Below are 16704 nucleotides of genomic sequence, written 5' to 3'. Positions count from 1 at the left end.
GTTCCAAACAAATCGCGTTGCCAATGATTTTAAGCGGAGCAGCTAATAGCAGCAGCTATTATTGCAGCAATTATCAGTAAATATTGATGCATAATGAACATTGCTTATTACGTTGACACTAAAATGACTTGCTAGCATTTTTTTTCTGGGGAGCAGCAGAAACTGCATTAATACGTTTTGGTGTTTAATTCTGGAGGGAAATTGGCTGCTCCCATAACGTAGAATATATATGTGTGTGTGTGTGTATCAATGGCATTGTGCAGGTTTATGTGAATGTATCATAACATTATGATGTTTATAATTATGACCATAGACGCTCGTGAAAAATATATACAGTAAATACTGTAAATGTATTATACCTTATGGGAACAGTCCCCTTCCCTCCAAAATTAATCACACAAAAAAATTATTCAATTCAATTCAATTCAATTAAAAAAATATATAATAAAATATATATATAGACTAATTAATGTCATTTTATTATTAGATTGATGTGCCAAGAGTGACATTAGAGTCTTCACGTAGACTGAGTTAAGCAAGAGTCTTGTGAAAAGAATTATAATAGGACATTATAGCCATAAAAAAAATCATAGTACTTGGATACTTAAGTACATTTGAAAGCAAATACTTTTGTACTTTTACTCAAGTGAATGTTTAAAGGCAGCACTTCTACTTTTACTTGAGTAATATTTTACCTTGAGTATCTTTACTTTAACTCAAGTACATGGTATGTGTACTTCGTCCACCACTGTATGTTACCAAGAAACGCTGCAGAAGGATCTTCCTTGCATGGTGTGTTAGATTTCCTGAATCCAGCTGTCACTGATGTTTGAAGTGGACCATTGAGCTTTCCTTTGGTCAGCGACAGTCTTATGCCAATCATTGAGCCTGAGATCACTGGAAACACAGAGAACTTAACTGCACAAGATCCAGTGAGTGCAACTCCCTCAGTGGAAGCTGTTCGCAGATATCCACAGAGAGTTCGTACTGCTCCAAAAAGGCTAGATTTAAAAGTATTTTACTATTATGAGTTTGGTGCAATTAATTTGATGTTAACATCACCAAGTGCAAGCCCAACATCACCAAGTGCAATGCAAAGCGTCAGATGCAGGGGTGTAAAGCTAGCTGCCACTAGACTCTAGAGCAGTGGAGACGTGTTCCCTGGAGTGACAAATCACGCTTCTCTGCTGGCAATCCGACGGCCGAGTCTGGGTTTGGCGGTTGCCAGGAGAACGGTACTTGCCTGACTGCATTGTGCCAAGTGTAAAGTTTGGTGGAGGTGGGATTATGGTGTGGGGTTGTTTTTCAGGGGCTGGGTTTGGCCCCTTAGTTCCAGTGAAAGGAACTCTTAATACTTCAGCATGCCAAGACATTTTGGACAATTTCATGCTTCCAACTTTTTGGGAACAGTTTTGGGATGGCCCCTTCCTGTTGCAACATGACTGCACATCAAGTCATGGTGTGACAAAGCAAGGTCCTGATAGAACACCTTTGGGATGAATTAGAGCGGAGACTGCGAGCCTGGCCTTCTCATCCAACATCGGTGCCTGACTCCTCATAGAGTTCAGGAGGAAGAAGTTCAAATTATCTATCCAATCAACCAGTCTATCCAATCAGCACGAGAGGAGGCCTATACGCAGCCGACTCACTTATGTTCCTTGACAGAATTTGTTGCATTTTCCTGTTGAACCAAAGTCGTATCGAACCCTGACCCCAAAACCGAAGTACGTGCCGAACCGTGACTTCTGTGTACCAATACACCCCTAATATGCAGGGTATTGAAATCACTTTTGAATGCACGCTTGCTTTTCACTTCAATTTTTTGCATTTTGCACAAGAAAAAAAAACACCACTCACATTTTCATCAGAATATGTAAAAACCTAAGAAAATGCTTGATTAGGTATTATATTCATACCATACCATACCATCTTCCGCTTATCCGGGGCCGGGTCGCAGGGGCAGCAGTCTAAGCAGAGATGCCCAGACCTCCCTCTCCCTAGACACTTCTTCCAGCTCTCCCGGGGGGACACCGAGGCGTTCCCAGGCCAGCCGTGAGACATAGTCCCTCCAGCGTGTCCTAGGTCTTCCCCGGGGTCTGCTCCCAGTGGGACGCGCCCGGAACACCTTCCCGGGAAGGTGTCCAGGAGACATCCGAAACAGATGCACGAGCCACCTCAGCTGACCCCTCTCTGTGTGGAGGAGCAGCGGCTCTACTCTGAGCTCCTCCCGAGTGACTGAGCTTCTCACCCTATCTCTAAGGGATCGCCCAGCCACCCTGCGGAGAAAGCTCATTTCGGCCACCTGTATCCGGGATCTTGTCCTTTCGGTCATGACCCACAGCTCATGACCATAGGTGAGAGTAGGAACGTAGATTGACCGGTAAATTGAGAGCTTCGCCTTACGGCTCAGCTCTTTCTTCACCACGACAGACCGGTACATCGACCGCATTACTGCAGAAGCTGCACCGATCCGTCTGTCAATCTCTCGTTCAATCTCTCGCCGCCTTCCCGTGGGCTCACCACCTACAGGAGGGACCGTAAGGGGCCGGTGCTTAGAGAATCGGGCGGCAGTCGAAGGCGGGGGCCTCGACAGCCCGATCCCTGGACACGGAAACTAGCTCTAGGGACGTGGAACGTCACCTCGCTGGCGGGGAAGGAGCCTGAGATTGTGCGTGAGGTTGAGAGGTTCCGACTAGAGATAGTCGGGATCACCTCTACGCACAGCTTGGGCTCTGGAAGCACACTCCTCGAGAGAGGATGGACTCTTCACCACTCAGTTGCCCATGGTGAGAGGCGGCGGGCTGGTGTGGGTTTGCGTATAGCCCCCCAGCTCAGCCGCCATGTGTTGGAGTTTACCCCGGTGAACGAGAGGGTCGCTTCCCTGCGCCTTCGGGTCGGGGATAGGTCTCTCACTGTCGTTTGTGCCTACAGGCCAAACGACAGTGCAGAGTACCCGGCCTTCTTGGAGTCTCTGGGAGGGGTGCTGGAAAGTGCTCCGACTGGGGACTCCATCATTTTACTGGGGGACTTCAACGCCCACGTGGGCAACGACAGTGACACCTGGAGGGGCGTGATTGGGAGGAACGGCCCCCCTGATCTGAACCCGAGCGGTGTTCAGTTATTGGACTTCTGTGCTAGTTACAGTTTGCCATAACAAACACCATGTTCAAGCATAAGGGTGTCCATCAGTGCACGTGGCACCAGGACACCCTGGGCCATAGGTCGATGATCAACTTTGTGGTCGTTTCATCTGACCTCCGGCCGTATGTCTTGGACACTCAGGTGAAGAGAGGGGCGGAGCTGTCAACTGATCACCACCTGGTGGTGAATTGGATCCGATGGCGGGGGAGGAAGCTGGACAGACTCGGCAGACCCAAACGTACTGTAAGGGTCTGCTGGGAACGTTTGGCCGAGTCTCCTGTCAGAGAGATTTTCAACTCCCACCTCCGGTGGAGCTTCGACCAGATCCCGAGGGAGGCTGGAGATATTGAGTCCGAGTGGACGATGTTCTCCACCTCCATTGTCGAAGCGGCCGCTCAGAGCTGTGGCCGTAAGGTCTCCGGTGCCTGTCGAGGTGGCAATCCCCGAACCCGGTGGTGGACACCGGAAGTAAGGGATGCCGTCAAGCTAAAGAAGGAGTCCTATCGGGCCTGGTTGGCTTGCGGGACTCCTGAGGTAGCTGACAGGTACCGGCAGGTCAAGCGGACTGCAGCCCGGGTGGTTGTGGAGGCAAAAACCTCGAAGAGATTCTGGCAAACCGTCCGGCGCCTCAGGAGAGGGAAGCAGTGCCCTACCAACGCTGTCTACAGTGGAGGTGGGCAGCTGTTGACCTCAACTGGGGATGTCGTTGGACGGTGGAAGGAATACTTCGAGGAACTCCTCAATCCCGCCATCACGTCTTCCATTGAGGAAGCAGAGGCTGAGGGCTCAGAGGTGGACTCGTCCATCACCCGGGCTGAAGTCACTGAGGTAGTCAAGAAACTCCTCGGTGGCAAGGCACCGGGGGTGGATGAGATCCGCCCTGAGTACCTCAAGTCTCTGGATGCTGTGGGGCTGTCTTGGCTGACACGCCTCTGCAGCATCGCGTGGCGGTCGGGGACAGTGCCTTTGGACTGGCAGACCGGGGTGGTGGTCCCTCTTTTTAAGAAGGGGGACCGGAGGGTGTGTTCCAACTACAGGGGGATCACACTTCTCAGCCTCCCTGGGAAAGTCTATGCCAGGGTACTGGAGAGGAGAATCTGGCCGATAGTAGAACCTCGGATTCAGGAGAAACAGTGCGGTTTTCGTCCAGGCCATGGAACACTGGACCAGCTCTATACCCTCTACAGGGTGCTGGAGGGTTCATGGGAGTTTGCCCAACCAATCCACATGTGCTTTGTGGATTTGGAGAAGGCATTCGACTGTGTCCCTCTCGGCGTCCTGTGGAGGGTGCTCCGGGAGTATGGGGTCCGGGGTCCTTTGCTAAGGGCTGTCCGGTCCCTGTATGACCGGAGCAGGAGCTTGGTTCGCATTGCCGGCAGTAAGTCAGACTTTTTCCCGGTGCATGTTGGACTCCAGCAGGGCTGCCCTTTGTCGCCGGTTCTGTTCATAATTTTTATGGACAGAACTTCTAGGCGCAGCCAGGGGCCGGAGGGTGTCAGGTTTGGGGACAACACGATTTCGTCTCTGCTCTTTGCGGATGATGTTGTCGTGTTGGCCCCATCAGACCAGGACCTTCAGCATACACTAGGACGGTTTGCAGCCGATTGTGAAGTGGCTGGGATGAGAATCAGCACCTCCAAATCCGAGGCCATGGTCCTCAGTCGGAAAAGGGTGGCTTGCTCACTTCAGGTGGGTGGAGAGTTCCTGCCTCAAGTGGAGGAGTTTAAGTATCTTGGGGTATTATATTCATATGAAAATATATTTTAATTTGCACTATATTAACCCAATTTTATTGCTCTGTGGTTATTGTTGATTAAAATGTATTGTTAACTCTGATGTCCAAATTACATACTTTATTATCCAATGTTGGTTTGTGCATGTAATTTTCATGTAATATGTTACAGTGTTTGTTTGTTTGTTTTGTTTTTGTACATTATTTTTGTTGTTACAGACATGTGATGTACATTGCTTTGTAAGTGTTCAAGAAAATGCAATAAAAAAACAATGTATATATATTTAAAAAAACTAGAATAGGTAAAAATCTGGTTCTTGAACTGTTGTTAGTCAAGTTGTAGGGAAAAAGGAACAGCTCAACTGTTCTGTCAGTTTTAACAACTCAGACCTTATCCTTGAAATCAAATAATCCTCTCAGCTAACAGCTCAGCTATAAACGGAAAGAATTTAACTGGCGTCACTTACAGTATAGGAGATCTGGGCTTGTGTAACCCTCCGCGGGGAGGTACCCACTAATATAAGGGTGAATCCTCGCACGAGAGAGCAGAACCTGGTACAAAGGAAATTACTTCAGTAATATGAGTACAGAAGATTTTCATGGAAAACAGTGGCAGGATATCTCAGGCATTCCTCAAGCAGAGCTGCTATAACATGCCCTGTGACTAAAACCCAGTTATATCTCAACGCCTTGGAGACCTAGTGCCTCTAGTTGGACATCCGGACAGAACCACGCATTCCCAGTATTATGAGTAAACCGGTGGAGTGTGTTTATGTGCATGTGAGATGTGTAATATGACTAAGGGGCGGCTTGAGTACAGGATAAAAAGGGTGGGAGTTTCATTCTGGGGTCCTGTCCTAACTTTCTCTCTCACTTACACACACTAACAGCTCTGAGAGAGATACTTTTACATGCTCTGAAGGTATTAAGGACAGCGAGTGACGGGTAAGACAGCGGAGAACAACTCAGAACAAGAGGTTTTTGTCCAGCTGATCTAGTGTCCTCTCAGTCGGACAGGCAGCATGTATTGGGACGTGGCCCTCTGGAGTGCCATGATCTGGGCGATTCTGAGTTTAGCTGCTGGACAACTGACCGAGCAGGAGAAATCAACCATTGTGGACATGCACAACAAGCTTCGCTCTCAGGTTCAGCCCAGCGCCGCCTTCATGCAGAAAGTGGTAAGAGATGCACCTGACTGGAGAAACACATGCACAACATATTACGCTTTGGTTTTAGTGGTGAAAACCTGATTGTTCCAAGTTACTGAACAAAAAGTATTTTTGTCATTCCAATCTTTACTTAAAAAAATATAGATTTTAAATGGTAGTGTACATGATACATAGAAAATAACTTTCCCAACCACATGTGTGTGAAGTCTGAGTTTGATCTCAGACTGTTGATGTTTTGGTCTCTGGATGCTCTTATGAGGTCAAAGCATCTAATCATCTGCCATCAATCACTGGAATCATATCTTTAATGATCTCATTACTGCTGTAAACAACAATTATCACATTAAAATCAATGGTCATTGTGTCATGATGCTTATTCATTAGCACGATTAACTTCAAAACACTAGGGAGTCTAAGTAATGCAGTAATTATGATTGTGGTTTACCAAATTAAAACTTTTCCTAAATGTAGTATTAAATAAATCACTCAGCATAATGTAATTTAGTATCAATGTTAGTATTTAAAATGTCCCTTTAAGAAGCATTGTTGCTGTGTGAAACACACCTCAACTTGTGTGTCATGTGAATTAATGAGACCATCCTTTCTTATAAAAAAGGGACTTTTCGCATTGAAACCATGAGTCCGGTTGATTTAGACTGAATGGAGTGTGTGTGGGTGTGTGGATGCATGAAATACCATTGCGCAACGTGTGTGTGTGTGTGACATGCTGAGGAATGTGAATGTTATACGAGACCGCAGGAACACTATGCTGAGTGTGAGTGTTTTAATAAAGCCCCATGTGGTCATCCTGCCATACTCTCTTGTGTTTGTATTACGGGTGAAATTCAGAGCAGGAATATGGGGAGATTTAGTAGAAAAGACTCTGGGCGTCATGTGAAACATGTTTTGTTCACTTACATTTACACAACAATAGAGTGGATTGTACCAACAACATCATTCTGGTCATATTTCACTGCAAAACGAAAAGAAAAAATTAGGAAAGAAAGCAAAGCTTATTTTGCATTACAGTCACGAGAATTGGGAGGTGCTCAATTCTCATGTAAATCATTAACACAAATTAGTTAAAAATAAATGGAATGAATTGAGTTCCCTTTCACCTCTTCTTGTGCTTGAATATTTAAATAGGCAATTCGTAATACTGCATCATCATGAAAGCTTAAGCATTGGCTATTTAAATATTCAAGAACAAAAAGATACGAAAGGGAACTCGATTCATTACTCGCACGCTGTGTGGGAAGTTTAAGCATACGAAGCACACGCCCAGAAAGCCGTGTCTCAGACAGCGTGCAAATACTAAATTGAGCTCTCTTTCATGTCTTCTTGCACTTGAACGGATAAATTCACACAAAATCAGGTCAAAAAATGCCCGTCTCGACGAGTATCCTAGTAAACGTGGTCGGTTATGTCTTAAGTGAAAGTAAACAGTAGAGAAAGAAAATGCATGTGTACAGTATATAAGGATATTGGATCCGTGCATTAAGTCTCAAAGTGACAGTATCCTAATACTATAGACCTACCTGAAAAGCACTGTTTATTTCATTTGTATCTTAGTTCTATTTATTTGTGCTATTGCTTGTAATTTGATTATTTGTTCTTATTTTATTACTGACTGTTTACTAATCTTTAATAGTCTTTAATAATGTTTTAAATTTATATTAGTAAGGCAAATAGTTTTAGCTGTGGTACCAAAATTGGAATAGAGAATGTCTCGGTTACGTATGTAACCCTCGTTCCCTGAAGGAGGGAACGGAGACGTAGTCGACTGATTGGGATCACGCTTAGGGTGCCTGTCACCTTCGAGTATTGTTAAAACGAGCCAATGCACATTGGCGTGTGTGAATTGCATCACACGCTCTGAAGAGCGGGTATAAATACTGAGTGGCCCACTCAGGAATGCTTACGCTGGAGCGTAACCGCTGGAGCATCTGCGGCCGGGTCCACGCTGAGGCCTGGGTGGAGGCTGCTGCGCTGGCCCAGCGGCTACGAGCAGGCGGAGGATCTGCCCCGGGCGGACGGGTGGAGGCAGCAGTGGGCCGCCGGGGAAGGATGTGTCGGTTGGCCTCCGTCTGCTTCTGGGCGGCAGAGAACTGTTGGGCGAAGTTCTCCACCGCGTTGCCGAATAGCCCAACCTGTGAAATGGGGGAGTCCAGGAACCAAACCTTGTCCGCATCCCTCATGTCTGCCAGGTTGAGCCAGAGATGGCGCTCCTGGACCATTAAGGTGGACATTGCCAGACCGATCGCGCGAGCTGCAACCTTCGTGCCGCGGAGGGCGAGGTCAGTTGCAGTGCGGAGCTCACCCATGAGCTCACGGTCTGGACTACCCTTGTGCATGTTCATGAGTGCCTGGGCCTGGTGGACCTGAAACTGCGCCATGGCATGCAGAGAGGAAGTGGCTTGCCCACAGGCTTTGTAAGCCTTGACGGTAAGGACGGACGAGAACTTACAGGCCTTAGAGGGGAGACGAGAATCCCCCTTCCATGAGGTAGCAGTCGCTGGACACAGTTGCATAGCGACAGACCGCTCCACTGGAGGGATAGCCTCGTAACCCTTCACCGCTCCTCCGACTGCAGTGCAAATGAAGAGTTAGGGACCCACAGGGCTTTGCCGGGTGGGGAACCCCTCACTGTGATCCTCAGATCACCCAACTCATGCGGCACTCCAGCCTTCTTCTGGGAAGTTGGCCCAGAAGAAGTCAAGTCAAGTCATCTTCATTTATATAACGCTTTTAACAATGTAGATGGTTTCAAAGCAGCTTTACAGAGATAAGCGTATAATTTAAGGTAACAGAGATTGTTTTGGCTTTATAGCGGTTCTTTAATAAAGTTATTTTCCAGCTAAAGTTAGTTTTGATTGATTTGCTTCCGTCGCAATGATCATTTGTTATTAAATTAGGGGCCGCCAAAACGACACCATTCTCTCTACACAGACTTTAAACGCGAACCTGTGATAAACGCTGATGGCGTTCACATGCGCATTAAGAATTGGTTCTATAGTTATGTGCGTTTGAATATATGTGCGCAGGTTTGGAATTCCCTACAAACCAAGCCTAAACAAAGTACTGGTCTTTCCTTATAAATTTTGATACAGAATTTTATTTTGTCACTTCGGGGTAGGTACGCAAAACGAATTTTCCTGACAACGCTTTATCTGGAGTGGTAAAGGGATCCTCCATAGGGAGAGACTAGTTGCTAAGGCGAAGGTCCTTCGTCAGATCTGGATACAGCCTGGATCCGGTAGGCTGCGGGAAAACCTCGGGATAAACAAAGACACTAAAATTAGCGTAGATGCCATACTTCTTATGATGTAATGAGTACATCAGGATTGGGAAGTGTTCCCGGTTCCGGCCAATGCAGTGTTGACAGAACCGGTCTAATATGGTCATACTTCCTGGTTCTGGTAAGAACTCGAGCTGCTGCGTTCTGAACTAGCTGTAGTTTGTTTATTAAGAAACACTAGAGCGGGGCATGGGAATGGGGGACCCACAGTGAGAACATGAGTCATCCACAAAAGCTGCCTCAGCGTGCTTTAACCCCAAACACGTGATACAGCTATTGTGACCGTCAGAGGGGGACAGAGCCCTACCGCACCCACAAACGCACGGATGGAATGGCATCTTGAAAAAGATGCAAACACACCTGTGTTGCTCTTTCAGGAAATGGATCCTGTAACCAGTGCTGGAGCACAAAGGGGAATGACCGCGGCAACACTGTACAGAAACAGTGAAGCACTCACTACTTCCGCGTTCAACCGGCCATCAACAAACACTTTTAGAAATTAAATGCTGTTAGAACAGCAGTTGAGAGCTTCAGAAGCTTGCGATCAACGCTGCAACTTCGCTGTAGAAACTGGGAGTGTCTTCCAGAAGAACACCGACACACTCACTCGTTGTAACACAACAACAATCTTCAGAGACATCGACACCGATCAACACAGATCTTTTGTCACAAAACTAACAAACGTCAAAGTCAAATAACATCATCAAACTTGTTTCTGTCGTTTAAGGTGTGGGACGAGACACTGCGTGTGGTGGCGGAAGCTTACGCAACAAAATGCATCTGGGAACGCAACCCTGAACTTCAGAAACTCACTTTGGGGGAAAATCTCTTTGTCAGCACTGGACCTTTTAATGCAACCAAAGCAATGGTTAGCTGGTATGAAAATTATCTTAACTAAAACCTAAATGAGAATGAATGTATGACTGATGACTAAAATAATAAATACCATTGATCTGTGATATGCAGAAATATTATCTATAAGCAGTAATGCAACTCATTTCTTTGCACCACAGGTTTGGAGAAAATGTGGATTATAACTATGAAAACAAGTCCTGTCCTGAAGACAAAATGTGTGGCCATTACACTCAGGTAAGCACCGTTCCCGTTCTGTGCGTTTGATTGATTTTCACAGTATGAATATGCAGATGTGACGATGCGTTTCTGTTGTTTTTACAGATGGTGTGGGCGAACAGCAGTACAATTGGCTGTGCTACTCACTTCTGTGACACTGTTGATAATCTAGGTTTCGAGAATGCCACTCTTCTCGTCTGTGATTACTATCCTCAGTAAGTGTGTTTCAATAATCCAAACTGAACATGAGCTCAGTGTTCTAGAAAGTGTGTTCATTCTAGAACATGGCCAGTTTTACAATATATATGGAAGCAATAAGATACGAGAGGCTGTGCTCCGCTTCGCGTCGTGCCTAACAACGCCTTTCAGCCGTTACTTATTCACGATACAGCACTTGCCTCGAGTACCTTATTGCTTTTATAAAACGGTTGCCACACAATACAAATATTGAAGCCGAAAAATATTTATCTATGCAACTTTCATGAAGTAAAATCACTAAAAGCATTCCTTCCGCTGGAAAAAATAGTCCCTGACCGTAAACAGCAACAGAAGTTACATACATTATTTCGCCAATAGATGGCGGCAAAGACTGTCTTATGAATGAGTCAGTCGGTAGAGAAGACTTTTATATTGAAAAGACTCAAACTTGTTTTCACGGAGAAGGAAGACGCAACTGACAGATGACACGGGAAAACCCCTTAATGGTTAACTGTTAAAGGTGGGGTATGTGATTTGCAAAACGGCCGGCAGATTTTGAAAATAAACAACTCAAATGGTCCTACCTTCTTTCCTTTGACTCCACCTATTCAAAGAACATGAGGGGGAGGGGGGGATGGTACGACCGTTTGATTGACGCACTTACTGTCCAATGATTCTAGGTGGTCTTGGAAATGATTGGCTGGAGTCCTGCCCGTTCCACAGATGATTAAATTGCTTAATTTTCATTTCAGTGCTTCTAACTCAGTGGCTGTAAGGGGGTTAGGAATAGGATTTCAAGTGATTTTGAAAAAATGGCCAAAAAAGAGAATTACATACCCCACCTTTAAAAGGACAAGATATCGCAGCGGACATTCAAACGGAATATTTTATTATGAATATAGGACTGACCTGAAGGAAAATGCAATGTCTACTGTGAATGCAGGTAACTTTACACTCGCTTTCTCGATCACTCACAATACTCCACTATCCACGACTTTCCCGAACTCTGACCTTTCCCGTGATTGCTATGGCAACATAGAACAAGCCGGTAATGAACTTCCGGTTTACGTTAGCCTGAAGATACCGCTATCAGAGAGCCTCAACAAGCCCAAACAACTTGCTTGGATAATGAGGAGTAAAGCTTAGATCGGGCCCAAAAAATCAAGCCCGACCCTACCTGAGCCCGTTGTGTCCGAGCCCGGCCCGACACATTAACTGTAATTATGAGCCCGAGCCCAAATTTTTAATACGTGGGCCGTTATAACCAGGGGCGGCGCCAGATAATTTTTTAACGTGTGCTGAGGGGGTGCTATATATATATTATATATAAATACTTTTAATAAATGAGCAAAAATTGGCCACTTAATATTTAATATTCAATTATTTTAATGATCACAATTAAAGTATTAATTTTATTAAATTGAACAAGCACAACATTCGGCATTCAATCAAATATTATTAAAGATTTATTATTATTAATAATGTTATTTCAACACAATATCTCGTTATTTCGACATCATATGTGTGCCAAGTGTGCGTGCAATAAGCAAGATGTGCATTTGTAAATCCGGTGACACGCGTGCATTGATTTTTATTAATAAACTAGTGTTTTCTGTCAGTGTCTGCTGCAAAGATAAAGTTGACGATCGCCATCTCCGTAGTGAACGCGCATAATAGCCTAGAGAGAAATGCACATCTTGGATTACATAATCAGAGAGTAGCCTATTTCTTTTCATTTTGAATTGTTTCGTTTAAAGACATTTAAAGCTTTCTTTAGATAGGCTATATTTCTCATGTCTGAGTTTCGGTTAATTTATGACTTTAAAGAAAGGCTTACAAAACAAAACTTAATGAAGAAAATTAAGTTTAATCATGTCTGACCCATTAACAAAATCATGTCTGACCCCACTCTATGTCTCCCGATGCATCCTATCATGGTGTTCACTTTTCATAATCAACATAGATGGAAAAAATGACATTATAATATCTGAACAAATATGAAACTAAATGCTCTTATTTAATGGCTACAACAAATATAGTAGGCCTACATACTCTCTATCTGTACAAATTGCTGCACATTCAAGTTAATTCTCGAATTAATTTTCAAATTATTGAAAACAATAAACATACCACTTAAAAATATATATACAGTTGTACTGCAGTTTTTTCTAAGTAGCGTTACAAAAAACACTCTTTCTGCGTAGAGGGTCCGTTTATGTTGGAAACAGCTCCCATTCATAAAATCCTTCAGTTTTCGCGTATTGTTTGTGCACCTGACAACGGTACACGTTGAGCCACAAGGAGCCATTGCTTATCTGTCAGCATTACTACTTGTCAGTAATCAGTTTCACCCGTTTGTACCGCAACGCGAGTATCCCCTGTGTGCTAGCTTCATTAAGCTTTAGGCTAAACCGGAACTGAGATACCGGCAACAGGAAGTATCGAGTGTCATGGCGACGCCCATTAAGACTCACAGGAAAGTTGTGGATAGCTTAAATGGACAATATCAATATGTGAGATCGCACATGTGTTTAAGTTGCTAAGAGTGGTTGCTATGTTGTAGTGATACATAGAACTATTGGGTGAAGCGGTCATAGCCGTGTTTTATCGTGAATAAAGCACAGCTATTGACCAATCAGAATCAAGGATTGAAACTAACCGTTTTATAATGTGGTATAAGTTGCAACTTAACATCTTATGAGTTCATATACAAACATTTTAATCTAGAAGTCTATACCACCAGCTAATACTGAAACAGCTGTAAAACTATCTTAAGTAATGGTTTTCAACCTTTTCGAACGACTCAAAGACCATTTGTAAGTCGCTTTGGATAAAAGCATCTGCTAAATGGTTAAATGTAAATGTACATAAATGTATAATTAACACTCATTTATATATACCTTATATATGTCTTTATATATAAATACTGCATATTAAAAAAAATCTTCAGTTATGTATAAATATTTTTAACTCACAAATGGCAATTTCTCAGCAACTTCTTCTCAGTAAAATATTTTACAGCTTGACACAACTAGAAGTTGTATAGAAGTTTACATTTTTAAGATTTTATAAATTTTTATGACTTCTCCAGGTCTAGAAATCTCACTTATATTTAGCCCACACACACACACACACACACACACACACACACACACAGTATACACACACACACACACATATATATATACATATATATATATATATATATATATATATATATATATAGAGGTGTGTGTGTGTGTGTGCGTGTGTGTGTGTGTATGTGTAAATACTGTTTAAGCTTATATAAAGATATTTAAACCATACCTTTTACATAATAAAGTGAAATATCTATTAAATCCATTCTTCATTTCAGAGGAAATTTGGAGGGACAAAATCCATACGTGTCTGGACAGCCGTGCTCAGAGTGTCCAGATAATCTGCCAGTGTGTGAGGAGAACATCTGCGGTAATATGAAAACTTTATCAGTGCAAATCAACTTAAAGCCAACATGAACTAAATCGCCTTGAATAACTAAATGCTTATTTTTGCTGTACACCCTCCTCTCAATCTCTCTTTTCCTCACAGTAAATGAGAATCTCTTCCATCCATCTGAGGAGCCGGACGTCACTGAAGATCCGACTGTCTTACCTGAGCATTCCCACTGGACCACGGAGCCCGTCGATGAGCCCACACGCGTGCCTGTTAAAGTAGATGAGACCGGCATGGAAAAAAAAAACAAGAGTCATGGATCCAAGATGGAAAGCGTCTCATCTCATCTACTGATGCTCATCGGGATGGTGCTTGTTTTGTGAGGGTCTGGAGTGGATAAGATCCTTCATAACCTGACGAGACACACACAAAACACATAAGATGTGTGTGTGCACTGCAAAAAAATTATTGTCTTCCTCAGTATTTTTGTCTTGTTTTCCAGTACAAATATCTAAACGTTCTTAAAATAAGATACAGTTACTTAAGAAGCAAAATGACTTAAGATATTGAGTCTCATTTTATGAAAAATGCATACATTTCTTTTTTGCTTAAAACAAGAAAAAATATCTCCCAATGAATCTCCTGACTCATAAACACCAAAGGCTTCGATTAGGACTGCAGTAGCATTATTATCTAGACCTGCAGCTCAAGCTGGAAACCTGTACATTTATCTCTGCTGCTTCCTTTACAAATTTGCGGGAACCAATCACAAACTGGCTTATCCACCTGGCGCACTATTGGCGTGTTTAATCCAATCCAATTCCAGAGCCGTTACGACTCTGTCTAATTCCTTTTAACCTCTCGACGATGCTCAATGGCTTCTTTTTAGCAAACAAATCGCTCGAGTGGGTGTAAATACCATTAACTTTCATGTTTTTTTCGCATAACCTGCAAAAATCGCTCGATTCCATCACTGCTTCTGCAAACCGCTGATCAACATGTTTGGTTACACATTTCCTGCCTGGAGTTACTTTAGCTGGAAAATATTTTCATGGTTTGAATTTGTGCAGCCTTTTTATTGACAGTATAGTATTAGTTTTAATGAACAATTTGAGAATTATTACAATGCACAAGTACATGCATGTATTGTATGTAGAGTATATATATATTTATATGTAGGCTAAACGTCATTTATAGTGTTAAAATTCAAAAGCTGCTAAAAACTGGAATGGAATCCCTAAATGAACTTGAATAAATTTAGAATTTTGTTCACTCCATTTTTTTTATGATTTATCCTATTTAAAATTACCTATGGTGGTTTTCTTTAACATATGGTCAAATATCCACTGTTGTTCTTATTTTGGATTTGACAACTTCTATGCAGTCACATGACCACTAATAACAGTTACTGATCATCTCCATCAATCATAATTCACAGATGATGATGATGATGATGATGTTCCATGTTGAACTCAACAGACATCACTAGATGGCAGTATAACTCAAAGGTGTTGACATTTTCTATTTTAAAGGATTTTAAGCGAATATTTTATTTTTCCTTTTGTTTCATAATACATTTGATTTATATAGCCCTTTTGCTGATTTTAAAGTGTTGCATAAACAGGACAGGTACTATCAACACATACACAGACGTAAAATGTTTGCAGTGCGCTTTCATGAACCCTCACCTTCCCCAGCTGCACCTGTATAGATCTGCAATGGGTAATTAATGTATGCTGTATTGTATATATGATGTATATATGACAAGTGACTGTGGTGCTTTGCTTGTACATCTGGAAATGGAAATGATTATCTGAAAAGCAAAATGGTCCAAGTCTAGAACAACACCCTACAGAAGAAAGAAAATAAATAAACCAGTTTAGCACAAGAAAGATCAACCCTTTCCTTTCAAAACCAGTAGTAAAAACTTTATAGTACAACTCTTCACTGGAGAGCTACATGCAAGTGAATTACGATCAAATGTAATAACTGATAAAGGAAGGCATCTGTTGTTTAGACACAATCCATCAGGTCATTAACACGGGATACATCATGAGCAGCGCAGCAGAGTTCAACAAGTGTGTGAAAATGAGTTCCCTAACATGCGGATGCCAATCACTCAAATACGCAAATCAACAGCAAAGAAATCGCACCCTATACCCTTAAAGGGATAGTTCACACAATAATTTAAATTCTGTCATCAATTACTCATCCTCATGTTGTTCCAACCTGTATGAATATCTTTCTTCTGTTGAACACAAAAGAAGATACACTATATTGCCAAAAGTATTGGGACACCCCTCCAAATCATTGAATTCAAGTGTTCCAATCACTTTCATGGCCACAGTTGTATAAAATCAAGCACCTAGGCATGCAGACGCTTATACAAACATTTGTGAAAGAGTGGGTTGCTCACAGGAGTTTAGTGAATTCAAGCGTGGTACCTTGATAGGTTGTCACCTGTGCAATAAGTCCATTCGTGAAATTTCCTCACTACTTTATATTCCACGGTCAACTGTTAGTGGTATTACAACAAAGTGGAAGCAATTAGGAACAACAGCAACTCAGCCACGAAGTGGAAGGCCACGTAAAATCACAGAGCAGGGTCAGCGCATGCTGAGGCGCACAGAAGTTGCCAACTTTCTGCAGAATCAATAGCTACAGACCTCCAAACTTTGTGTGGC

At 43.1% G+C, this 16704-nt stretch overlaps 1 protein-coding gene across 1 annotated transcript; it reads left to right on the top strand.

Moving 5' to 3' along the window:
* The first annotated feature begins 5389 nt into the window (after positions 1 to 5389).
* LOC311073570 (peptidase inhibitor 16-like) lies at positions 5390 to 15912 on the top strand. Its single transcript, XM_084099428.1, has 6 exons — positions 5390 to 6051; positions 10068 to 10216; positions 10354 to 10429; positions 10517 to 10626; positions 13965 to 14056; positions 14177 to 15912. The coding sequence occupies exons 1-6, from the start codon at positions 5896 to 5898 to the stop codon at positions 14401 to 14403; spliced, it is 810 nt and encodes a 269-aa protein (XP_083955554.1). The 5' UTR covers positions 5390 to 5895; the 3' UTR covers positions 14404 to 15912.
* Positions 15913 to 16704: the final 792 nt, after the last annotated feature.

Source organism: Abramis brama, assembly GCF_963993115.1.
Source record: "Abramis brama genome assembly, chromosome: 22".
NCBI lineage: Eukaryota > Metazoa > Chordata > Actinopteri > Cypriniformes > Leuciscidae > Abramis > Abramis brama.
Note: the sequence above shows the minus strand (reverse complement) of the source record. Positions and strands in the feature narration are given on the sequence as shown.